The following is an 11,357-nucleotide window of genomic DNA, read 5'->3' on the forward strand; positions in this document are numbered from 1 at the left end:
TTTTGGATACATGAGAATCACTGGCTTAGTATTTGTTTCAGAGGATTTATCTTACATTACAAATTATGTCTATCCTATGATGTACATCAACAGTGGTTTGACCTGCCTATTCATATTGCTTGGTGGATCTTTCATTATTCTGACCATTGTTTATCTAAAGAACTCTGACACTGCTTCATCAACAGCTTCGAGTAGAAATATTCGACGAGGAATCATTTCTCTGATTGTGATGAATATCTTTAATGTTTTTGTCCTTCTATCAGCCGTTGGACAAAACATTGGGAGCCGATTAACAGAAGAATCTGGATGGAAATATTACTCAACAAGTTTGGATTTTATTCTCTTTCTAGACATTTATGGGACCCCGTTGATCCAATCTGCCTTTAACTCGCTCTCGTTTCTATTCATCTGCAGCGCATTTAGAGCTTTTGTCAAGAAGTTGGTGTATCAAAGCAAAGTGGGCACTAACACTGATTTGGTGACACATGTAACTGATCAACACACAACTGCTCTGTGAAGATTCAGCAGCCTCAAATGGAAGTGTCACAATGACTGTCAAGACTACAATGTGCATTTTACAAAAATGTGCAATTACAAAAAGAAGTTTGTTATCTGACTTTTATCTGATATATTTCTGATCTGAAGTATTAACCCCTCCTGATGAGATCGCTTATTTTATCATACATACTAGTGGTATTGTAGATTGATAATTGATTATATATACAGTAGTTGAACTTTGTTTATTTAGAAAATGATCAAATTTCACCCTCTCTACGTGTAGATGCTAGAAGGGTAATTACAAAGTCATTTTTCTTGTTATTGATAGAAATTACTATAGAGAATTTCAGCTGTGTGAATTTCATGATGATACAAATGCTGAAAAATGGCATATCTCAGCATTCACGAGATACTATCGGAATTTCCATCACCTGTTTATGATTATGATTGCTTACCACTGAAAACAAAACAAAAAATTTGCTACAATTCTGCTCAGCTGAGAAACACTTTCTGCAGACATTAGACACTTACTTCTTGATGACCCTTCCCATCTGATAAAACTGTACCAGCTCCAAACTCCAAAATGGGTTGACATTCTCACATTCCAGCTGCTGAGATGGCTAAATCCGCTAACTACCTCACATTCTCTTCTGGTGTTAATGAGATGTAATGAATCCTGAACTACTTCTTTTGCTAGATTATTTTCAGCAACCCTTGGTTTACATCAGATCCGCCCAAACATTCTTTCCATATAATGAAACTTACACTATATATATACTAGAGAAATTAACTTACCCTTAATGTACGCTCGAGGTGACTTAGGCTGCTTGTCCGGCGAGTGTTTTAGTGTTCTTACTGTTCGTTATCTGAGAAACTCTGACACCGCCTCATCCGAAGTATCCAGTCGAAATATTCGCAAAGGAATCGTGTTTATGATCGCGATGACGATTTTTAATGATTTCGTTCTTATATCAGTCGTAAGCTTTAGTTTTACAATATTCGCGTTGGATAATTCTGGTTGGAAGATGTCCCATACAGGGACTGACTTTATTCAATTCTCTGCAATTTAAGGAATCCCATTGATTCAATCTGCATTTAATTCCTTGTCGTTTCTTATCATCTGCAGCGCATTTAGATATTTTGTGAGAAACTTGGTGTGTAAAGACAGGGTCGCCAATATTTCAGTAAGAACGGAACAATCTACTACAGTACAAACTGCTCTCTGAAACACCTGCAGACAATCTTCATACAAACACTCGACCAATTGCCAAGGTTTAGGACAAGCCAAATTGCTACCGGTTATTGGATTTAGCCTTTAAGCATCTCTTAGGAGGATAATGTCAAACTGTTTGGTATCCTTCAACCTTCTTATCTATGAAAGATTCTCACCTCATGCAATGTTGCTCTAACTTGAAGATCTCTGATGATTCTTGATTAATCACGAAGGAATGACAAACTATTTGGAAAAACTTATTCCACTGTGCGCTGATTTATTTATCACTAGAAACCCACTGGTCGAAATGTAGCTATATTTGACGAATTTTAAATGCAATATATTTTTGTAATTTCTTTACGTCATATCACACCGATATAAACTGCATGCAGTTTTATTCGATAAAAAATTACTTATTATTCCCAAATTGATACTATTTGCCGCGTCCACAAATATCGATCACACCCAAAGTAACGAACGTCGAACAGCTGTAACATCAGCGGAATATGAAATAATCATGACGGATCATAAAGCGACAAGAAGCGCGGAAACTGGCAAGCGACCCTCAAAGCCCCCACCATAGTTCTAACTTTCAACCATGGTTTTACTGTGTTAATCTTCCTCGACTATAGTGACTTTTTGTTTATCATTTTGAAGCAGGTTTGATCATGAAACCTTGAATATCCTAGACAAAATGTGTCCCAACTCGAGTGACAAAGTGATGACAAAGTAATGACAAAGTAGTTATGGTACAACCCCGAACTGTAACTCAAACAGTTCCGGTCATAGATAATTGAGCATCTCGAAGTCACGTGCCTCAAAATGACGCGCGAGCGATAAAAGCATATTCGAAAGAAGGGCGAAAATAAGTGTCACTCTAGATGTATGTGTTATACGTTAAATACCTACGCATCCAATACTTGTCAAGATTGTCGTGCAATGTCTCTCCCCATTTAACTTTCTGAGTGACACAGGACACTTGATGACTTTTGGGTAGGTGGAGTTTTAAAACACTACACTCAGAAACTGGGATTTGTATAAACTGGGATTTGTATAGCCCCCATATAATTTTAGTTACCCTATCAACCTTGTAGTTATAAACAAGGATCAGGGATGAAATAATTAAGAACTGCGCTTTAGACGGTTGTTTATGTTCTAGTTACAGGTACCCTGGCATTCTGGCTCATTATAATGTATCCGATCTTCATGAGGTGGATTGTACTCACAACTGTAAACAGAAGCGGAAGTCGGAACTATGACTCTCAGTTATCTTGAAATAGTCACCCGGCAATGTTTGATCTTTGCTGGACGTGTGAAAGCGATGTGTATCGTGATTTATGTTCCAACTGCATTGTTAATGGCGGTTTACACTGTAAAAATATATTTCATTTGCAAAAGGGTGATGTAGGAATTACATGATATATTTGAACAGCCCTTGACAGGAATTTGCTTTACAAGATCGTCATAATTCGTAATCCTAACACTTTGTACTCAGGAGAAGAAGCGATACACCACCTGTTCTCGCGGCAGACTCACAACGAGATACCGCCTCTCCCTCTAGCAATAGCGCTCCTTCTTTACTTTCCTCTAGCTTGCTGGACTGCTGGAACCAGCATTGCTTCCGGGCTAGTTGTGCCAATGTTGTGAGTACTGACAACTGTATATTATACTGATATTTACTGTTATTTTTTATTGAGTTGAACGATTAACAACTATAATTCTGGTTGCAATTGTTTAACTTTTCCGTAGATACAGATGGTATTTTCTAGATAAATCACGTGATCTTTATTTCTACAACTTTCGACCTTTATCTTACAAACACCCAGGTTGATTGGAGGATTATTTGGACGACTGGTAGGCTGTCTGGCAATTCTGATATTCGGAGTAAAAACAACTCCCTTCTGGGCATGGCTCGACCCTGGAGCCTTCGCTCTTATCGGGGCTGCTTCCTTCTTTGGTGGAGTGTCCCGACTAACCATGTCACTGGCTGTTATTCTGGTACTGTTGCACGTTTAATATTTATAACATTATGTGGCAATATTTGTGTTGATGTAAATATCGATATAGCTATATATATGGCCGCTATCCTCAACATATCATCTTAGTCCTGCATTTCTGATCGATAATCATATGATTCAAGATTTTAATCACGATATCTTACCTAAATCAACTCTAACTTCACCTTGATTACGTCACTGATCTACGACGATGTTGATTCAACCACATCAGATGGAGATGACGAATGATATCCAGTTTCTCCTGCCGATCATGGTAACGATAATGGTCAGCAAGTGGGTGGGTGACCTCCTGACTCACTCATTCTACCACGCTTTGCTAGAGGTAGGGCGGCTCAAGGTTATGTTACACACTAAACCGCTATGAGCGGTACTCTGTTAATGTCTATTGTACTCTTACCGCCGTAATCAAGTGAGGATAGATTCGAGATTAAAACAAAGCTTACACAAACTCCTCCAATACGGGCAGTTTAGTTATCACAGTTAATCCCGGCGAGTGAGGTGAGCTATCCATTCGCTTTTACAACTTTATTTTAGCACGTACTTTCAACTGGTTTGTAGTATTAGTCTCGCCCTGTTGCTTAAAGACCAAACTTGTAGCGCAGTATGAAGCTTACATTCGCTATCCTATTTCTCCTGACGGCAGCGCTTCTTGTCACGGCAGAATTTGTTGAAGATGAGGAAGAGTTGGATTTAGAGCTACGTGGAAGAAGAAAGAATAGAAAGAAGGGAGGGAAGGGAGTAGAGGGGGGAAATGGAGGAAAGGGAGGGAAGGGAAAGGGAGGGAAGGGAAAGGGAGGAAAGGGAGGAAAGGGAGGGAAGGGAGGGAAGGGAAAGGGAGGAAAGGGAGGAAACGGAGGAAACGGAGCAAACGGGGCAAACGGAGGAAACGAAGGAAACGAAGGAAACGGAGGAAACGGAGGAAACACAGTCGACATGGTATGTGGCAAAAGGAAGATAGAACAATCGACTTCTTTTAACCGGATCGTTGGAGGGACTGCCGCTAGAAATGGCAAGTTTCCTTGGCAGGTGCTTATCCTCGCCAATGGTCGCCAACACTGTGGTGGTACGATTATTGATGAGAATACCATCGTTACTGCCGCACATTGTGTAGCCAGCGGCAACTGCTACTCTGCACCGTCTCAAGCTCGGTTCCTGGAGATCCTGGAGGAGACAGACGCGGACCATATCGAGAAAATAAAGTTCCTGAAACCCTGCAAGTACACCAGTGTAGGCACGTTCGAAGTTTATGCCGGTATCAGCACTACTGTTGAATCGAAAAAAGATTGGAAAGATAAGCAAAGCAGAACAGTTGACAAGATATTTGTTAATGAAAAGTACATTACCTTCTTGAAGACGAAAGCTCAAGCCCTACACAACGATATAGCAGTGCTCAAACTCTCGGAGCCCCTCCAATGGAGTGACGCAGTACGTCCTGCGTGTCTCCCTGAAGCGAACTTCGAAATGCCAGAAAAACAGCAACTCGTTGTAACTGGATTTGGGCTTACGTACGAAGGATCTGGTGTTCCATCAGATAAGCTCATGGAAGCAAAAGTCAGGTTATTCACAGATGATGAATGCGATGAGTTCTACGACGATGTCATCTCACAAGGAATGTTCTGTGCAGGTGACAGTAAAGGTCAGGTGGATGCCTGTTCAGGTGACAGTGGAGGTCCCATTGGTATCGACGATTTGAGTGTGAACAAGTTCACTTTAACAGGGATCGTGAGTTGGGGTGTGGGATGTGGTCGTGCAGGTAAACCCGGCGTCTACACGGAGGTTAGCAATTTCCTGGACTTCATCGACAGTGCAAAGAAGGGTGAAATATCCCCTGTTTCTGAGGCATAAGTGCCAGAAATTCTAAGAAGCTCGAGGGATGATCTCTATACTTTGATAGTTTATTCTTCTTCGAATCAATTAAGCATAGACACGAAGACTTAAGATATTAGTTTTAAAGCTCTAATTTGATTGAATCACTTTTTGGGGGATTGTATCAGTATAATGTTAGTTTCTTTTCGTTTTGATAAGGTGAATATATAGATATATGTTTAATAATTACTATAGATATAGTATTGCTGAAAGATTATTTTTTGAATATGGAGTCTTAAATGCATTCGAAAGAAACATTGACTGTTACTCCTACTGAATTACCCCAATCGCCAACATCTAAACACTAAGGTTTATAAATAATGAAACACTGTGTGGAAAGTCGTACCCACATGCAACCTATAACGAGCTTTTTTAACTGAGCACTGAGGAGTCTTTTCACTCCTTCGGTCACTAATTCACTCGAAGGATTTCAATCTTTCCGGACAGTAGCTGGATTGACTAATTGTGATGTATCGCTTCTGTCCTTAGGAAAGTCTTCTCTCAAGCTGCCTTTTCTGCACTGATAGTTTTGGTAGAAACTTGTGTCCTGTGGCCGCTAAAATTTAATTTGTGTCAAGCACAAAAATGGCTTTCATAAGTTGTCACTTTTGTGGCAGTCCTCAAGTACAAGGACGGCAAGCTATAGGGTTATTCCGACTCTGGCAGTCCAGGGTTTATTTAGATCTTGTCAGCCTGTCAGGGCTCAGAAGTTAAATCAGTCCCGGGATTACCTAAAGCCATTTTCGCGCGTTCCAATCAATATGACGACAAACAAATATTATGTGATAAAAGTTTGATATCGATTATAAAACTAAAGACGCGCGCATACCTTCTGTAAAATTGTCGTCCTGTTTTCATTATGAACATTTCAGGTGAAATGCATCCCATTCCTAGATAGTGAACCCTTCATCACACACAATGGATCGCCTGTATCACTCGAATTGTTCAAGGCTGGAGATGCCATGTCGAGTCCTGTCGTGGTAGGTTTTGATATTCACAACATAATTTGCACAATTATTGATGATCAACTTTAAGTGTCGTTGTTGATAATGACGCCTAACCTTATATAAATCATGAATTTTCTAACGATGGATTATCTGTGTAGTGTGTGAAGAAAGACGAAAGTGTGTCCGAGTTAGCGGAGAAGATGCTGGAGTATGAGCATTGTGGGTTTCCAGTTGTAAACGATCAGAACCAATTGATAGGTTCCGTTACCAGGAGGATATTGGCGGTTGTTTTGGAGTTCCACTTTGATCAGGACAGGGAAAATGTGAGGGGAAAACAGAATCGTATTTATCTTACTCAATTTCACCAGTTGATGCTTCCTCCCATCTGTTCGATGATTCTGGTTCAAAATCTTTATACTGACACTTGTTCTGTTCAGGTGACTTATGACGAGTTTCTACAACACGACCCGAGTTTCAGACAGAAGACAATATTTGATAAACTTGTGACCGACTCTGGGGACAAAAGAATAAACCTAGACTCTTACATGAACCAGTCAGCTGTCAGCGTCCCCTTATCTTTCTCTCTACACAGGTGGTCATATGAGGAATCCTCATTGAGGATTTATGGATTTATATTTTATGAATTTAACAAAAAAAACAATTAAAATATACACTAAAAGAATCGATGAATTGATTGATAACTGAACTTACTAAATAACAGGATAACTTCATGTCCCACCAATAGTAAATTCCATAAGTTCGTTAAACCAAACTATATAAATGTACAGGGTGGGCCAAAAGTCAGTACCCATACGTTGGGTCTTATACCTCCGCTGTGTTTTATATTTGAGAGTTGTTGCTTTGCAGATGGCATACTGTACCTACTTGTTCGAGAATTCCGTCGCCAAAATTTGAAAATTCGAATATTTTAGACCACGCCCATTCAATATTAAAACACCTATCATATTTTTCTCTTCGAACATGCTGGACGCCTAATTTTTTCGGAAAGGTAGATTATTAAATGTTGCATCCGATCTGAAAAAATAATGATGTGAAACGGATTTGAAATGACGAAGTTATCAAGCATTTTGTGTATCTCCTAAACAAAATCTGCTTAACAAAATTGACTGGGTGATTATGTGACACCGTGACACGACACCTTAATTGGGCACCCTTAACAATTGGGCAGCCTTAATGATTCCCATAATGTTTAACGGAGTGCTTAACGGGGTCACATTATCACGTGATTAGGTAAGCCAATCAACTGATTACACGTAATGAATAAACTCGTTATGCTTCGTATCTCGGTCATCTGAGAAGCTACAACTCTCTTTTTTTTTTCAGGACAAACCTAATTCGAATGGCCAAAGACAATTCAATAAAATTTTGCTCGATCCGACTTTCCAAACTATCAGATAAATACGAAAATGAACCTTAATTTTTTTAATGAACACGCATATTTTTGGTGGTAGTAAGTCATACCAGAAAGAATTATTTTAATTGGACACTCAGTGACTGAGCTATTAAGGCTAACGTATGGGTACTAACTTTTGGCCCACCCTGTAGATTACAGGTTTCCACGCTATTACTAAAACGTATATTCCCTCAGAACGTACGTGTTGTTCCGCACACTAGGGTTACGACACCTCATAGTTACTGATGACAGTAACACCGTAGTGGGGATGCTGTCTCGGAAGGATCTCATGGGACACACTTTAGAGGACCGACTGTCGCCCATCATATCAGAAGTCATTGAAAGAAAAGCAGCTTGATATAAATTTAATTTTGTGAACTAAAAAATTGTTAAATGATGACTCAAGTTAATTATTATTTTGATAAATCGTACGATGGTCGATGAAACATAACTTGCAAAAGCTTTCATTACTTTCGCTCAAATGTGAAATGACGTCGTGTTAGGAAACACAGTATATTTAAAGTTAAACAATATTCATGGATACAGTTTAGCTAATTTAAAGTTTGACAGGTCTGTCTCAATGAAATCCTCACTCTTTATATTTCCATTAAAAAAGTCTGAGCATGAAATAATGGCAAACATTTTAATGGAGAGGAATTTGTCACATTTCACAGTTTCGATTGATTTGTGATGTAATGGCGATCCATTGGCCCCACCAATTCTTTATTCTTTAACAATCATAATATGTTGTGTCTCTATTTCGCCTAGGTTCAGTTAACAATAATTCGAAATACATATGTATGTTGGTTGTCGACGATTTTGTGGACAGACATGCAATAATCCTGAAAATATTCCCCTTTTAGTTTAGCAATAACTAGGCGATGTCCTACTCCTAGGAAATGCGAGACGGACAAGAGTTTATCAGCTTAAGCTTTCATTTTTATTGGTACTTCCATAAAACAATGATTAATTGGATAAAATTGAAGGAAACTATTTTTCTGAAAAGTTTTTTACCTGCACCAGCTGTGAGCTCTTTGATTACTGCTGACCTATTATTATAAAAACGAGGCGTTTTCCAAGAAAACAGTAACAGTGATGAAACGATTGTCAAGTCAGATCATCACAGCAACGTGATAAGTTTCACACCTCCTTGTACGAGACAAGAGACTGCTACTACTACTTACTAGGTCTGACATTGTCATACGTTGTATGACCCGCCGCGCACGAAGTGCGCGGCTCCCCCTGTAGCGTCGAAGACACTATAGTGAAGACTATAGCGAAGACACTATAGTGAAGCGGCAGTGGGGGTCACCGCGTGATACAAGTCTGACAGGTGATTATGAGCTAAACTTTTACTTTGACCACCCAGAAATACCTCAACAATGAAGATCTGAACCATCAGGTGGAGATAAAAGAGCCACCCACTTACCGTATAGGACTTAGTTTTTGTTCTAACTTCTTAGTGTACAACAAAGACTAAGAGTGTTTTGACAGCTGATGAAACACGTTATTCACAAAGTCTTTTTTCTATTATTCCTAATCTATTAGTATTATTATAAAAGGGTTAATTGTGATGGATTTAATCAGATTCGTTTTAGATTTATATCAGCTAGGTTAATGTAGTTCAAACCAAGGTCAAAAGGAAATCGCGGCACGTGCGTAATCGCTATTTTCCGCGAAAAATCGCGATTTCTTCAATTCTCCGCGACAAATTGTGCATTTTTATTTAATTCTGAGGACCAAATTTGCGCATTCTCCTTTAAATCCAAAAGCCAAATATTGCGTTCTTTATAAAGTTATAAGTATACGGAACCAATCACAACCACAGCCTTCCGAATGTAAGTACGGACTTCAGAAGACTGAAAAATATTTTCAGCTTATAGTTATAATATGATCAGGGTAGCATGAAACATGAACAAAAGTAGTTTCCAGAAAAACTTTGAAAAAATTTCGACTTAGAAAATATTCGGTCCGAGTCATTTTTGATAGGTACTTCGATGGCAGATAAGAGCTCCTGCTTCCGAGCTCGTATTGTAAAGGGGGTTAACTTTATATTAAGCCTGCCTTCCGAAATCGCATTATAATAATACGACCGTATGTGATGTAAAATGTGTTAGGCATAATAATAATATAAGGTTAGTTAGCAGGTAATCTATTCAGTGAGATTTAAAACAATAAGAACATTGACCAATTGTTAAGACAATTATTATATAATAAAACTTTATAACATACCTTTGCGAACACAATATGGACAAAAACTCATGAGGGTAAAGGAAATATTTCAACGAACATAGTGATACTGATAGTGAAAAACTTATAGTTATACATAATACAAAGGATGCCACAATGCTGACAACATGCCGCCACCTCTAAGTCGCGATAACCATAAATATAATGATAATTATGCCATCGGACTACTTGTCCCAGAACCACGTGCCTAAGAACAGCTTGTTCACTTGAAGGACCGTGGAAATTTCTGCGAATTTCGAGATTTTCGCAGCGATTTTGCCTAGTTTGGCTTGTTGCGGCGCCCTGATTTTTGGCCTAAATAATCGCGATTTTCTTTCGTCCTTGATTACTTCAAACTATTTTTGCAAAATATAGGCATAAATGCGTTTTTAACCTACTAGTACTTAACCCATTTTAATTTAACTCATAATATAATACTTAAATCCATTTCATTATGAGACACTTTAACATTTTACATTGAGGATCTGGATAGTTTATATAGCGTTTACATTATATCTAATGAAGGCTGTTAATTGTTGGACGCTAGCTGTAACTCAGACCCCGTCCTTATGAGTCACCCAAATCGAGGCAACGTTGACACGTGAATATAATTTAAAACACAGCTATTTACTGGTCAAGATCTTAATTCGGGACCCTAAATAGATAGATGTCGAATATGTTGTATGCTTATTTAGGTCCACACGTTTTATAAAATTGCCCTACTCATTGCAATCATACTCGCAGATGATGTTAAAGTCCTCAATTCTTTTGCTGTGCCTCTTGGTGACATTTGTGACGACTAGCTCAGTTTCGCTAAGTAAGTCGATGGATGGTGAGAATGATTTAATATTTCTGACAACTTCATAATACTTTAAAAACAAGTTAGATCTTATTTCAGAATCCAGTGGATTACAGCTGCAATTAATATAAACATTATTCTCAGGGCGTAGCTTTAAAGAAGATGAGATATTGCTGGATTCGTCTGAAACCAGCGTAGAACTAGAAAAAAGACTCCTGCCCATAATAGCTGGTGCCGTGGCAGTTGCTCCTCTCTTCAGTGCCATCTTTGGGGGAGGGTCCTTCATCTATGGTATAGTCAATGGCCAACAAAAACTTGCAGAACTCAAAAAAATAAACAAGAAACTGGATAAGCTTCAGGAGTCCGTGGATGA

General features: G+C 38.8%; 2 protein-coding genes across 2 annotated transcripts in view; both read left to right on the top strand.

Annotated features, from left to right (window-relative positions):
- The window catches only part of LOC134816083 (chloride channel protein C-like), a 47,454-nt gene extending 38,757 nt beyond the window's left edge, over positions 1 to 8,697 (top strand). The window contains exons 10-16 of the mRNA XM_063824822.1: positions 3,207 to 3,354; positions 3,538 to 3,709; positions 3,941 to 4,051; positions 6,468 to 6,575; positions 6,701 to 6,865; positions 6,980 to 7,134; positions 8,152 to 8,697. Of these exons, the coding sequence (XP_063680892.1) occupies positions 3,207 to 3,354; positions 3,538 to 3,709; positions 3,941 to 4,051; positions 6,468 to 6,575; positions 6,701 to 6,865; positions 6,980 to 7,134; positions 8,152 to 8,314 (1,022 nt within the window). The 3' untranslated portion in view covers positions 8,315 to 8,697. The remainder of the gene's footprint in view (positions 1 to 3,206; positions 3,355 to 3,537; positions 3,710 to 3,940; positions 4,052 to 6,467; positions 6,576 to 6,700; positions 6,866 to 6,979; positions 7,135 to 8,151) is intronic.
- Positions 4,534 to 5,821, top strand: LOC134815302 (coagulation factor X-like). The gene has a single exon (XM_063823819.1). The coding sequence runs from the start codon at positions 4,663 to 4,665 to the stop codon at positions 5,572 to 5,574; it is 912 nt and encodes a 303-aa protein (XP_063679889.1). The 5' UTR covers positions 4,534 to 4,662; the 3' UTR covers positions 5,575 to 5,821.
- Positions 8,698 to 11,357: the final 2,660 nt, after the last annotated feature.

This window comes from Bolinopsis microptera, chromosome 5 (genome assembly GCF_026151205.1).
Source record: "Bolinopsis microptera isolate Bmic1 chromosome 5, MBARI_Bmic_1.0, whole genome shotgun sequence".
NCBI lineage: Eukaryota > Metazoa > Ctenophora > Tentaculata > Lobata > Bolinopsidae > Bolinopsis > Bolinopsis microptera.